Raw genomic sequence first — 15,940 nt, 5'->3', positions numbered from 1 at the left:
TCCATTTTTAAGCCTTTCATGCCATGTGGCAGGCAGGATTTCATCAAGGATGAGGATATAGTGGTAAATATGTCAAGGTTTTAGGAATACTTTGAGCAGCTATTTGTATAATACAGTCAATTACTGCTGCCACACAGTCATCTATTGATGACTAACAGATGATGGCAGGATCAAGTTCTGCGAGAGCACAAAAAGTGGACCAGTCTGCCTGATCCAGCTTCCACCGGGGCACGCGGGTTGGGTGGCATTAACCATGGCTAGTCTCTCTCACTAAAAATTATAGAAAAATGACCACTGCCTCATGGATTATTGTCAACCCTCCATGAAAAATGAGAGAATAATGAATGGGAGCAAACTGAGAGATCAATAGCAGTAAAGTACTGACTAGGTGCATGAAAATAAGTGGAAGAACCAGTATTGAAAAGAGAAAGGTTGTGATCAGAGAGCATACACTCTACAGAGTGACCCCTCCTATCAATAACAGCACTTCCCCAGAGGGGATGATGTCCAGGATTAAAAAGGGAGATGGCAACTGTTCAATGAGAGCATCAAGGTCCGATTGATCATTTGTCTCTCCAGGTGACAGGTAGAGGGAACAAACAGTGATGGTATGAGCCAAGGAAACATGGATGGCTATGGCTTACAAGGATGTGTTGAGTGACAAAGACAGGGTGGGCATATGCTGATCAACCAACAGTGCCACCCTTCCATGTACTCGTCCATCACACAGCCTGTCATTTCTGTACAGAGAAAACTGCCGAAAAGTGAATGTATCGGCAGATTTCAGAAATGTTTCCTTGTAAGGAAAGACATACAGAATGGTAGGAAGCAATCAGTGTTTTGGTGTCGTCTAGATTAGAATGGAAACCTTGACAGTTCGATTGTATCAAGGTGGCCATTTTTGATGACATGTAGACAAACTGGCTGGAGAACCCTTCTGTTTACAACCACATCTTTTTTCCTTACTGTCCTTATTTGGGGGAGGTCTGTCGACCTTCATGGATCCTGCCCTGGGTCGATTGGTCAGGTCTTTAATGTTGGAAAGGGATTCCAGTGACTGAGGATGTGAACAAATGATTGTTTTACATCTTGGGGTGGGAGAAAAATATGTATCTGAAGAAACGCCTGTATCTGGAACCAAAGGATGTGGGTCTTGTGGTTTGTTGGAATGTATGGGAAGAACAGAGATGGGAGTAGAAGTTGATTCATCAACCTTTTTAACCATGAAGGTCAAAAGGCAATTCATTTGTTTTCAGATTGATTCTCTTGGAGGCACACTGTAGTTGTGGAACGAAGTGCAGCAGCATATGTCCGAGATGAAGTGGTAGACAGCAATTTCTGAGCCTCAGAATAAGGAATGTTATGAGTTGTTTTCAAATGCTGCACCTCTTTTTCCTCCAACCATTTAGGGCAAGAACAAAAGTAGGAAGGGTGAGAACCATTGAAGTTGACACAATGTGTATCCATTTCACACTCATAGGCATCGTGGTTCTTGCCACCAGAACGAGCACATGTCAGGGAACCAGAACATGACATCTTTGAGTGACCAAACCTCTGACACTGAAAACATCAAAGAGGGTTTGGAATGTACAGCCATACCCTGCAATTTAGATAACCTGCCTTGATAGTGGCAGGTGCACATGGTGATGAGAATGTCAAAACGAGGATATCTGTCAACAGTGTAACTCCATTTTTGCAAGTGGAGATGTGCCTCACTGCAGAAACTCCTTGAGTGGAGAAACTAGCGAGAATCTCTGACTCGGGGATGTTCTTCAAATCCCTCTCAACAATAACTCCTCATGATGAATTCAAAGTAGCATGAGGTGTAACCTCAATAGGTATATCCCCAATTGCCTTTGAATTCAAGAGGAGTTCACTGTGTTGGGATGTGGATGTTTCAACCAATATGTCTCCAGATCGAAGCTTCTTTACTGACTTTGGAGAGCCAGCAAGTCCCTCTAGTCCCTTCTGAATAAAAAAAAGGACATTTGTCCTAAAGGTTTCTCTGAAAGAGAATGCAGGATGAGCAAATGAGATACAACTGGTGGTACAGATGTTGAAGATTGCTGATCAGAGTCTTCAAAATGTGGTCATTTGCCTATTCACTGTTTTTCACTATTTTATTTAAATTTTTATTTGGAGGAGCCATAGGAGAAAAGAAAATATCAGTGTCCACTGACCCCACCCACCATAAAGCTCTACGAGGGGATGCACTACAATGTCAAGCAAGGACACTGCAGCAACGCCAGGGTTTTGTGAGCACAATACCCAAACACCAGCATCACACCCAATGTCCACAACACCCACTGAGAACTTCCAACACTAGTACTTGGTTGACCCTAGCCCAAATGGACCAGCCAACTGACCCAAGGAGGGGCTACCCAAATGCCACTCATTTACAGGAATTCAAGGCCAAAGTGGTGTGTTAGGGTTGGACCCCTCAACCACCAGGATCCTCTCCTCCCCTTCACAGATTGCCATGCATGGCAAACACATGGGTGGAGTTTGGATTCCAGAGGAGGTAACCTGAAAGAACAGAACCTTTCCTCAGAGATCCCCTCACCACGTACAGGAATCCACACCAAGGGGATATTTTATGTCATAAATTCCTTATGCCATCTTCATTTTATCAAAATAGTACTTTTCATGCTTTTTCGATGAATATTTATAAACATTTAGGTTACCCTCAAACTACAAATACCCTTGCTATATCAATGAAAGTTGATATCATTTGAAAACCACAATCAAGATATTTAGCTAATCATGGTATGAGTTTTGTTAACTTTTATAAAATATGCTTTAGGTTACGGTTAATGTCTGGAAAGAAACTACGACAACATGAATACATAAAATATATATACAAACACTGAAAAGAGCCTTGATAAAAGCAAAACAGGACAATGAATAACTTTAAAAGTGAAAAAAAAAATCCAAAACAGAACAAATTTTCAGCAATTTGTTGCAGAATATATATACATACATACACAAATATTTATAAATTGTATATCCAAAAGCCAAAAACTACTTACCTTCCAAAAAAAAACAGATAATGTAAAACCATATATTAATTTTCTAAACAAAAACAAGTTCATAAAATCCATACTAAAATACTGCACCGAAAAACAAACCATTAAGTATATGTTGTTGGGATAAGGCCACAAAACCTAATTAAATGTTGAAATGGCTTTATGCATTACTGTTTCTTAAAGTAATAAATTTTACATCACCATGAAATTGGTCATTTTAACAAGTGGTTAAGTTCACAAACATTCTGAGAATCTCTCTCACAGTAAATGACACTTTAAAATTTCACATGAAATACTACAAAGGAATTCTGGACAAAATCTTATAATTTATAAGTGTTTTTCCTATAAGCATTATGATCATGTTCATCATTGTAAAAAAAGTTTTCATTACAAATTTCTCACACTGGTGCTGAATTTTTTTCTTCCAATGATGTTATCTTTTACTCGAGTGTTATTTGGGTTTTTTTTTTTTGTTTTCTGATTTACCCCAAACTAATAGCAACTGTGAATTTCTAAAACTTCCACTCATCAACAACTGAATATCAATTAAAAACAAAATGATCAAGGCTCTTCCATAACAGATGATAGCTTTATGAAAAGTGCTGATCATTTTTGTTACTTTGAAAAACATTTCTTTTTCTGTTAGTTTCTTTTACTTTTGCAATCAACTTTGTTTTTGTACTCTTTACAGTAATAGAAAGTTGACAAGAGTGAAACAAAAAATTGCGTAAGCCTCACTGCAAAGTGCACTATAACAGGTAAAAATATATGGTAAAAATATATGTAAACTCCATTACAACTAAATATGATTTACTAATTAAGTGATTATCTGTCCTACATTTCAAAGAACTTAATTAGTAAGCACAAAACTCAGTGAAACTACACTTTTCCATTAAGGAAGAAAATTAATGGTGACAAGAAGATAAATACTTACACTTATCGATAAAAGAGGTTTCATTTAATCCTTCAGATCTGTCAGAAATAACCTCATTCTTTGAGTAGCAGAAAAAGTCTTTGAAGGATGAAAGTGGTGAATTGGTACAGGGCAGCTCTTCTCTCCCACTTTTTACACTAGACGACTCATTTTTATGATAACTAGATGCGTTAAACTCTTGTTCTTCCAGTTTCCATAAAGAATCCGATCTACTATATTCCATGCTCATATCTGGAGTCTTAGATCCATTATTTTGAGACTGTGAGTCATCTGAGGAAACCAAACTGAAGCATTCGTTGCTTTGAGAACTGGATCGTCTCCTAATTCTGCTGCAGTTTGTACTTCTTTCATCAGGTTTGGATAATGTCGGTGGGCTCTTACTTCGTTTTATCCTTACTGGGTAATCTTTTTCAGAGTAGTCTCTTTCCACTGACGATTGTTGCATATCTCTGTAATCCCTAAGATATCTTTCATTCTTGACATGGTAGCTTGATACACCATCAAAGGAAAGGTTTCTGTTTGGGCTACTTTGAAGCTGCTCACTACTATAATCTTGCTTCTTTCTTTTTTGACTGCTGCTACTTCTTCTAGAAGTGTATGTTGCTTGATTGGGTTTAAAATATCTCAAACTTCTGTCCATGTCACTATGTTTACTGTTATACCCTGAGTCATCCCTACTATTTCCTAATTCATGTTTAACACTTCTGTTGCCAAGATTCTTTTTATCATGTTCACTTTGTTGATTTTTGTTACTTCTGGAACTATCCTTGCTGTTTTGGCCCTTTTCTCTTTCTCTCTCATTTCTACATCCATTTTTGCTCTTCTTTTCCAAAAGATGTATATCACCTTTTTTTTTCTGGTCTTTATCACTTCTACAATTGTCCTTCCTTTTGCTTTCATTATGCCAATCTGTGATAATCTGAGAACAATCCTTATTTTTCTGTTCTTGAAAATTGTGAGAAACATATTTTATCTTTTCTGTATTATATTCTTTATCATTGTGTGAATAAATGTTTTCTCTTTCCTTGTCTTTATTACTAAGGAAAGCATCTTTGTTTGCTATGGATTTCTTGTCAGTTTCATGTTCAGCATATTCCTTGCTTTTCTCTTTCTGCTGATTTCTGCTATTTTGAAGATCCTTTTTGCACATCTCTTTTATTGGTTCCTTGCTACCCATTGAATTATTTCTGATCTTCCTGGTATGATAGTTTGTATAATGTTGGCATGAATCTCTGTTTCTCTGCTTTTGCTGGTCTCTGCCACTCTGAGAATTCTCCTTGTTCTTGATTTTTGGTTCTTTTTCACTTTGAAAATTATTTGTTTTCTTCTTATTTTGATGATTTCTATCACTTTGAGAAGCATCTGGATTATTCTTGCACTGATGATCTTTGTCACTTTGAAAAACATCTTTGTTTTTCTCCTTTTGTTGGTCTCCTTTGTTTTTGCAATCAACTTTGCTTTTGTCCTCTTTACTACTTTGAAAGCTATTCCCATTTTTTTTTTCATGTTCTTTGAAATTTTGTAAAGCATTTTTATTTTTAACATTCAAATCTTTTTCATTATTTGACCAAAATTTCTTACATTCATGAACATTATTACTTTGAGAATCATCCTTGTGCTTCTTGTTTTTATAGCTCCTCTCATTCTGTAAAGTGTCCTTAATCTCCCCTGTCTCTTGCTCCTTGTCAGATTGATAACTATCCTTGCTTTTCTCTTTTTGCCAATCTCTATCATCTTGAAAATCATTCTTATACCCTTTTCCTGATTTTCTATCACCTAAAGTACTATCCTTGGACTTTTTGTTTTGATTGTTTCTCTCACTTTTAAAATCATTATTTTTCTTCTTTTCCTGATGAGTTCTGTCACTTAAAGAGTCACCCTTGTTTTCATCTTCAATTCTAGAACTAATCCTGTTCTTTTCTTTCTGATGTTTTCGGTCAGTTTGAGAAGCATCTTTAGTCATATTTTTTGGCTGGTCTTTATCCTTTTGAAAATTATCTTTACTTTTCTGATGATACCCGTCCCTTTTGGAATCATTCTGGTTTGCAAGTCTTTGATGATTAGTATTACTTCCAAAATCCTTTTTATTTATTGTTACATTCTGTAGATCTCTATCACTCAAAGCAGAATTTTTAAAATGTTCATCTTTTTCTTTATATTCTTCACACATGTCCTCATAAATATTGTCTTTCACAGGTTTTCTACTATTTTTTTCAATAGATTTACTTTCTTTACCTAATACCATTTTTCTTCTCTGCTCTTCAATTTTAGAAGATTCATTTTCTATTGCAGAATCATGATTATCCTTTGAATCTGAAGTGTCTTCTGTCCTGTGAGTTTGCATAGTGATGTCTGAAGGTAGGCTTTTTTCCTTTTCTTTTGCTGTTTTAATATTTTCAATTTCCACATTTATGCAATTGGTTTTAATGTTTAACACCTTACAAGAGTTTTTATCTATTCTTGAAATGTCTTCTCCATTATCTTTTTGTTCAATGCCACAATTATTTATTAATTTTAGATTACCATCATGTTCTTCCTTCTTTGATGATGAAACACCATTATGTCCAAATAATTTCAGAGTTTTATGACACACATCTAGATTATGCTTGCTTTGTGTATGATTAACTTTCCTTTTAAAATGTTCAGAACCACTAGAGTTTGTTTCCTTTGCATTATCATTTAGGGTGAGTGATTTGACTTTGTCTTCTGACCCATTTAATTTGGAATTAGATTTTGATCTACACTCTCTCTTATTTCTACCACTACTTCTCATAGACCTTGATTCTCTAATATTTTGACTTTTTGAACTTGATATGGCTCTGGAGTTTTTTGAAAACCTTCTTAACTTATTGTCTGAAAATCGTTTTGTTTTATCCAATACATATTTTGAATCTTCCTTCTTTTCTATAGGTCTTGCAGAATCCAAAGATTTTATTTTTCGTGAACTAACAGGAAATTTGGAAAAGCCTCTTCTTAACCAAATTCTTCCAGATGAGGGTAGATCAGCTGGCAATAAGATTTTTTCATTTTCTGAAAAATGAGGGCCTTCCTGAATGGCATATTGTATGTCAGATTTGTGTTTTAAAAAATATTTATAAGTTGTAATATGAAATTTCTGCCTTCCATGAAACTTTTCTAGTTGCTCACAAAGATCTTCTAATGCTTTAATAAACCTGGAATCCCAGTTCTTTGGATTTGTAACAGGAAATTTCTCTCCATACTTCGGCAAGTGTTTCTCCTACAATGGTCAGAGGTGAATATATTTGTAATTAACTCTGAGCACAAATGTATAGTTCACTTGTCATCCCTCCCCTCAAAAACATGAAAAAGGGCATTGTAAAATTTGTATAAAAATAAAAATAAAATCCCTCATGGAAGTATGTTCCAAAAGATAGACAAGACAACGTTCTTATAAAATGTTTTACTACAACTGCTCCACTAGATCATATACACACATGCACTTCACATTGTGCTAACAAGCAAATTGTGTTCAGAGAAATCTGTAAATAAATTACAAGAAATATTACATAAGCCAACCAGTAAATATGGGTATCACATTTTATTTAAATTTTTTAAGTATCAGAATAATATACAAATGAAATATTTCAGATATGATTCCACTAAATGAGAAAAAAAAGTGAATTAAACTGAAGCACAGCCAAAGTTTAATATACTTATTAAAAACATATACCAAATCTTTATAGCCACATTTTCTTGTTGGTTATAAATTACAATGTGATAGATGGAGGTCTTTAACCAAATATAATGCCCTTTAACAAAACCAATATTTATGTGTGTATATTTAATATATTAAAATTAAATCTAAATTGATATACCTATATTTAAAAAATGTTCCCTTACTAAAATACTTGTATTTTAAGTATGTAAAATGGCACCTTTAAGAGATTTAACATTAAGTATTTTTGTGGTAAACTATACACAACAGATTGTAAAAACTTTTCTTTTATTTAATAGGAAGATGCACATTCATAAGATTGAACAAAAGTCTTCCTTTAGTCATGTATCAAGAACTTCTTTCTTTCCTTTTTTCTTATTAGTAATATTTTGAATCTGCTTCACAAATCCATGAATGCCAGAAATTGCAAATTTTGGGATTTAAGATTTGTAGGGAGTCCATTTTGAATAAAACCTCCCAAAATCAGTTAATTTTTTCTGCCAATCCCAATTTAATTAATTCTTTTCTTTTTCAACTTCTTTCATATTATAAGCTGTTTTTAACAATCACATCTTCACTAATTTCAGTTTGAATCATCACCAAATTCAGCACAGTAAGTGAGTAAAACACAGTAATTCCCATAAAATATATATATATATATATATAGGCTGGTTTTACCAATACAAATTATGAATATGGATTTGGCATGCTCTGACCAAAAGCTTAAAGCATATAGAAAAAGAAATCTCAAAAATCTCTTTCAGAATGGAATTTTGACTGTACAAAGAAAGTTAATACTCACATCCATGCAATACAACAAAACAGATTTACACTTCATGCTCAGTACAATAAATGGTAAAGCCATCTCTTCCTCCTCCTCTACAGACAATATGCACCTAAGAAGACACAGCTGGTTGTTACATGATGCAAGCATAATACAAAAGATTTATTGGAAGCACACACAAGTTCTTTCTTTTTTTAGTAGTGGTGAAGAATCAGCAGCTAATCTGTGATGACGAGAAAACCCACTTGTAGAGAAAATTATATATTTAAAAATGGCTGGTATGGGTAGAGAAGACACTACTAGAGGAGCGAAAAACATTTCAACGTTCTTCTTCTGACGATGACCAAAGAAGGTCATAATGTTATTCGCTCCTCCACTAGTGCTTCTTCTACCCATACCAGCCGTTTTTAAATACATAATGGCTCTTCAATGACTATTTAAAATTCACCTGATGAATCAAGCTGCCTGACAATTTGCGTAAACTTTGGCAGTATTCAGAAGCACTTCTGTTTCAGGAATAACAGGTAAGTGTGCTATTTACGGCTCCATCAGACAGGCTGCAGCTGTAAGAACTTCAAATCTGTCAGAATTCAGTTGCTTTGTTTCATATTTCTTGCATAAAAACAGCAGCAAACTCTGAGCAAATGAAATATTCTGATTGGTATCTTGAAGATGACACTCAAACTCAAATATTCATGGAAAAAAATTTGAGAAAACAGATTCAAATTTTTATAGAAGTTTGTATGATCTGTAAAATGCTGAAATGGATTGAATCTTTGAGTATGGATCACACATCAGCAATGAATCTAGGCTAGTTCATGGAGAGTTTCATTCTGTCTTGACCTCCAGCAGAAACTGAATAAGGTACAACAAACTGTTCCATGTTGTACGAAACCTGCAACATTTTCTTCCATTTTTCATCGAGATTTTGAGTTGAAATTGATTATTCTAAAATTTTTCACAAACTGCATAGCCCAAAAGATGTAAATAACTTGGATGTCTCATATTCTTTAAACACTTGCTGCAACGTATGTACAAAGCACAGAAATAAAAAAAAAATTAAAGAACTTCTGTGCCACTTTGTTAATTACCATCTTCACTGTTTTCTCTTGAGACACTGAGTTACTGAAGAATACTCAACATTAAAGAAGAGATAGGTAAATGACAGCCTTGACCAAGTTATCCACTATGTTACCATGAAGAGTACTTTTCTGATGCTAATACCACACCTCTTTAAACTGGACTTATTCTTTTCTAAAATAATCTTCCCTGGATATGGGACTAATGCTGTGAAAATTAATCAGAACATGCTGTGTTTGCTTCTGTACAGGAGCAAAGAAGCAATCAAAAATTCATTGGTATATAATACTAGTTATATACAGTTAATGTATCAGAGTTAACAGCTACAGTCTGCCACAACTGACTTGTTATTGCTACAAGGCAGGGGCCATTCTTTCATGTGACTGTCACAGCACTTCCACTTGAAACAATCTGTTCAAATGCAACAATGTGAGACAATTGTACAGTATTAGCATGAAGCATGTAGGTAATCAAGCTGAGTTGTGCAATGAATAGTTCTTCACATAGACCATTTTTGGTCCTAAAATCCAGTGAATATTAAAATATTAAGAAAGGAAACAGATAATGGTTCTTTTGGTAGTCCTTATACTGCTCTATCTCTCATCAAGTTAAATATTAAGATTTGTGTAAAGTGTTTGTCAACATTAGATAAATGTTGAGTACTGTAACAATTTATGCCAAAAAACAGTCATTAATGCACAAATTGGCATAACTTTAATATCAAAAAAAGGCACTTACCACCATAGTACTTCCCCAATACAAGTTATGGATACAACACATCATATATGAAAATAAAAGGAAATATGGTACATACATGTACTCTTAAAATAAGAAAAATAAATTCATCATCACAAATGCTAAAATAAGCAACCTAACTGTCGTATATACTACGACATCTGTGATAACATATACACACTGATATTTATATTGTGACATCTAATGTTCATACTCATTTGGTTTCAAGACTGACTGACAAGCAGACATCTCTAAATGTGGAAAACGTGACTGCAGTTGGCAGAATATATACAATCCATGCCATCTCTGGGAACATCAAGTGAAGACAGAGCCCAGTTTGGAATAAAGAACAAAGTGAACAAAACTGTGAAAAATGGGTGCACTGTGTGTGTATGGAAAACATTGACTAAAACCACCACAACTGAAATCCAAGGATATGACAATGTTCTCAGCAATGAAGTACCAAGAAGAACAGCAGGCTATGCAGCAAAGATTTAAGCCCTAAGAAGGTGAGACTTTCCATCTCGCATAGCAAAACAGCTTTTCTGATAACTTGTGTGAACATCCTGAGCATAGCATGGGCATTGCGGACTTGAATGAACATATCTCTATGTACTCTTTCACATCAGATCTGTACTTTATGCTTCTATAATTATGCTTTTTACTGGTAATAGGAAATACATTTTGACTTCAGGTATGTTTCTTCCTTAGTTTCTCCCTTAATAGTTTTATATTGTTACTTGCAATACCATAATTTGTGCTCCAATGACTGAAGATCCATCCTTAGTTTATGTTTCCAAAAATGATACCAAAAAAACAATAATAATAAAAATAATTTTTAATGTTCCATTTTTGTTTTGGTTTCTATTTCTTTCACTACTCATTTCACTTTTCAGATTTTAGCCACTTTCATTTTAAATTTTGTTAATTAAAAATTCCTTCTTTGATATGGTACTCAAGGCATTTTAAGGCCAAGTATACAGCTACTTTTACAATTTGATATTTATTGTTTCATACTCTAACAAGTAACAGTTCATGAACTGTTTATTTACACACAATTTTTAAATTACGACAAAAACAAAAGCCTGCTTAAGAAGTCAGCTTTTCAGCAAATCAAATACAAATACGGATTTTGTGATATATATATATATATATATATACACATTGTTTCCCATGATTCAGAAGAAACTTTATTATTCGTCTCAACAAATCCTTTAGGTTGTATACTGCCACCACCAGTTACAAAGAGAAAAACTGTAGTGATTATTCCAATAACAATCCATTCCACATCAACTATTTTACCATAATCTAAAATAGTAGTTTGTCCCATGTTATTAGTATTTCAGTGTTCATTTAATCATAATTTGACTTTTACTGTTTAATAAAATTTTAGTTATTTTTGTGATATATATATATATATATTATATATACACATTGTTTCCCATGATTCAGAAGAAACTTTATTATTCGTCTCAACAAATCCTTTAGGTTGTATACTGCCATACAAAGAGAAAGACTGTAGTAGTTATTCCAATAACAATCCATTCCACATCAACTATTTTACCATTATCTAAAATAGTAAGTTGTCCCGTGTTATTAGTATTTCAGTGTTCATTTCATCATAATTTGACTTTTACTGTTTAATAAAATTTTAGTTATTTTTAGCAACATACCTCTGTATTTTGTTTTTTGTAAAACAACAAAACCAGAAAAAAAAGTATTAATTACTATAATCTGCTTTTGCACATTTGTTTGTGTAAAAGTGCTATGTGCATAAGCACTGGAAAAGTCATGTTCATTTTGTTTCTACAATTCAGAAGATGCTAGCTTTTCAATGTTAATGACACCCCATGAAAGCCACAAACTCCAAAACCATTTTCAAATCAATCACAAACCTGCTTCATAAATGAGAAAATTACTAGTTAGATCAGTCAGAAATAGAATTCATATGACATCTTCTAACATACTTTTCTAATTAAACCAATTTAATTTGATATATAAAAAAATGACAGTTTTATGAGTGTGTTTAAACTTGGTGAATATGAATATTTTAATGGTAAATTGAAAGTTAAGTTTAATCCAGAACCTCACAAATTCTGTTCTGATAAGCAATAATTTTGAATAATAATCTGTTGCAAAATAACCTCTCCCCCCAAAAAAATTCAAAATGTAGATGTATTATGGAATTAAACAGGTAAATCTCCAAACAAGAGTTTCCATTCAAGTCCATTTTGTAAATATCAAAATTTGATCTTACTAGAACCACTTGCAAATGAAAACTTATCTTGAGTATTTTGTCCTTCCTGTTCATTTTTTGTTTTATAAATACCTAACTTATTCACATTTAGAAATGAATTATAAAATTCTCTTTCATACAGTCAGATGACTTTATCAGTATTCTTATCAAAGAAATGTAAAAGAGACAGCTGAAGAAACTTGTGCCTTTTATCTAACCTCAAATTTGTGTTGAAAATTTTGTTTGCATGTGTATCAATAATGTGACAGTCACTGATGTAGTTCATTAAAATGTCTAAAGAACAAGGTTTATCATGTGAAATAACTTTATGTATGTGGAACTCCTTAAAAATATGATAAACCATTCTTTCAATTATTAATTTGTACTCAACATGAAATAACTTGTTATAATGATCACACAACTTGAAACTCTCACTAAATATTTACTGTTTGCATTCCATTCTCTCTGCAAGCTTTCCAAGATTCCTTAAAAATTTTGAGTAACACAAGATCACTCATGCATGTTCATAGATTTCATTGGCTTGAATCCATTTTCTCATGCACTTGGTCTTCACACTAAGTCACTGCTTAAGCTCCCATAAATTCGCATGTCAAACCACACTGTATTGCATAGCTATGATCCTCTTTGATTCATCTAACCATCAAAACGTCACGTGATCTGTTTTGATAAATCCATTAATCTGATTACGTTTCGAAGCATGGTGGTGAATGGCACAAGAAGTATTTATGAGAAGCAAAGTTCAATCTACTACTTAAAAGCTGTTCATCAAATATATAAAAAACAAAAATAAGTGACAAAGAGAAAAAAAAACCTGCAACATTAATTCATGAACTATCCTGCAGTTATGGAAACTGAGACTCCAATCCTTAATGCAACTGAAAATATAAATGCCAAAACATTCTGTTGGTTTAAGTTCAAGTCTAGAGTATTCACTATTATGTGTCTTCAGCCTAGTGAGGAAATCCTGGAATTCCCATAGCATAAAGGCAAAAAGCTCAATCACAAAAGTAAACAACCTCCAATGTGCTTTCCACTGGAATATGTTAGAATAACATTATTTCACAGCCTCACCATATCACTTATAGTCCAAGTATTTAGAGGAGAGACCTGCAACATAGTCTTTATTTTGAACTCTAGTCACAACCAAATCACATCATTCCTCATTGCAGCTTTCAATAAACAATAAAGCATTCAAGGAAGTCAATTTTCCATTACTCTTTTTAAAAGTCCAAACATACAAAAAACAAACAAGTGCTGCAACTTCAGTGACATCTGCATAACAAAACTGTTGGAAATTACTCATTCACTGTCAATAATCTCAACATGGTCTTTAGAACAGCTGTTAAAATAATCAAAAGCTAAGTGGTAAGCAATATTTCTTGAGTTCTGTTTACAGTTAATTCAACCTGCAAAAGTACTGCAACTGATTCATAAAGTAGAAAAACTCATTCAGACATTTGTCATGATCAGAAAATTGGCAGCAATCTTCAAAAAAGAAAAGTTTTACATATCTACCAAGTACCATCAGGTTGAAATGTAACTAGATGGCAGAAGTGAACAGAATAATTAATACATCACTACTGAATATGACTTTAATAACAATTTAATAGTTAAGAGGCTTCAGTATGAACAGACTTGCAGATTTCACTGTGCTTCTGATGAACATCTTCACATTACAATAACAGACTGACATGGTAATGACTGCAGATATACAATCTTTGTCATGATGAAGGAACTTGCTCATGACATAGTTGAATGATACAAAATAATTATTTAAACAATAAACTTTAGCAGTCATGAACTGGCCAAACAAAAATTCTGATATAAGCCTGGTTAAAAATATCCAAGACTAAGAATTCTTTGTATGTACCATAACCTACTAGAGAGCATGGCACTGATTGAATTATATTGAAAAAAATCTCCATAATGTTGTTGACTACCTAAAGTATGCTTTACATATGCTATAATTATATAAATAGAAAAGAATCAACAATCTTTACAAGATACTTCTGTTTGGTTCAATGTGACAATATCAGACAAGTTAATCTGGTAAGACAACTAGTCTGACCATGATACAATAAGCAAAGTACTTCAAGGTGATGTAACTGAAATTTATAATAGTTAGCTATAAAAAGGTAAAACCACAGTTCTAAAATAATGTCTATCATTCCCTCAATTAATTTTTGTACAAATCAAATGAAAGTAGTCTATTTCCAACAGTATGTTATAACTAATTACGAGTCCAATTTTATAACGACTTTTCACACAATAAAAAAAATAAATAAACATCCATTTTCTTTTTAATGAGGTACAGACATAGTTCACAAACAATCTGGAGCACCCAAAACTCTTATCTACTGCAAAATAGTTTGACACCTCCATATACAGTACAGACTGAATAGCTAATCACTACAAATTTAATTTCTCAAAGTTTTAAATGCATTTAACTGCTGACATTAAAGATGCCTTGTGCTTGTATAGATGGGTTACACTTGCATTTATTTAAAATGTTTTTATTACACTCTATCATTGATATAATTAACATTCCAAACCTTTTCACCTTAAATAAAGAATACAAAAATGAAAATATTTAAATAATCTTTTATTATGCACATTCTCAAATAACTTCACACAAAATATAAAGTTTCTCTCTGTTGAATTCAACCGTTATTGTAAATATAATTCATATTTTAAATTGCTAGTATCGCCTATTTTTGCATCTACCTCATACTGAGTGAAAAATAAAAGCAATATTAATAAGAGGTGGGACATGTTTCTTTAACTGAATATAACTGAAATGAAATTAGTTTCTGATAGCATATATACCTTTCATTTAACACAGATAATTTGTTTGTCATTTCATATAAATATTTTTTAAAGCAATCACATTAGAAAACATCAAATGAATCTAGTATTTTAATATACTACTTTAAAGAATTATCAAAACCATTCAGAATACTATTTTAATGAGAGTTGAGGGTCAGAAAAATAAGGAGACCTGAAATTATGATCCTAAAAGTAGGAAAACCTTGAAAAAGCTTTTGGTATAGACAGTCAGTGTAGAAATAGAAAATGTTTTTTCACAGTTTAATGGAATTAGAATGTGATAAACATACATAAAAAATAAAGAATATTTATTGGTTAGTTTATTTGTTTTGAAACTTTGCTCAAAGTTACATGAGAGTTATCTGCACTAACCTTCCCTAATTTAGGAGTGTAAGACTAGAGGGAAGGCAGCTAGTCATCACCACCTACTACCAACTCATGGGATACTCCTTTACCAATGAATTGACTGTCATATTATGACATCCCCATAACTGAAAGGGCAAGCATGGTTTGGCATGATGGGGTTTCAACCTCATGACTATCAGATTATGAGATGAACTCCCTACCAACATGGCTATGCTGGACCATTAATTAATTATAATTTTCTTAAATTCTGGGAAGA

The 15,940-nt window shown here is 33.1% G+C and overlaps 1 protein-coding gene across 2 annotated transcripts in view; it reads right to left on the bottom strand.

The window, feature by feature from the left end:
* The window catches only part of LOC143252809 (uncharacterized), a 60,199-nt gene that overhangs the window by 14,599 nt on the left and 29,660 nt on the right, over window positions 1–15,940 (bottom strand). For both annotated transcript variants that reach the window (XM_076505529.1, XM_076505530.1), the window contains exon 6: window positions 3,961–7,198. In XM_076505529.1, coding sequence (XP_076361644.1) covers window positions 3,961–7,198 — 3,238 coding nt within the window. The remainder of the gene's footprint in view (window positions 1–3,960; window positions 7,199–15,940) is intronic.

The sequence above is a fragment of the Tachypleus tridentatus genome, chromosome 6, assembly GCF_004210375.1.
Source record: "Tachypleus tridentatus isolate NWPU-2018 chromosome 6, ASM421037v1, whole genome shotgun sequence".
Classification (NCBI taxonomy): domain Eukaryota; kingdom Metazoa; phylum Arthropoda; class Merostomata; order Xiphosura; family Limulidae; genus Tachypleus; species Tachypleus tridentatus.
Note: the sequence above shows the minus strand (reverse complement) of the source record. Positions and strands in the feature narration are given on the sequence as shown.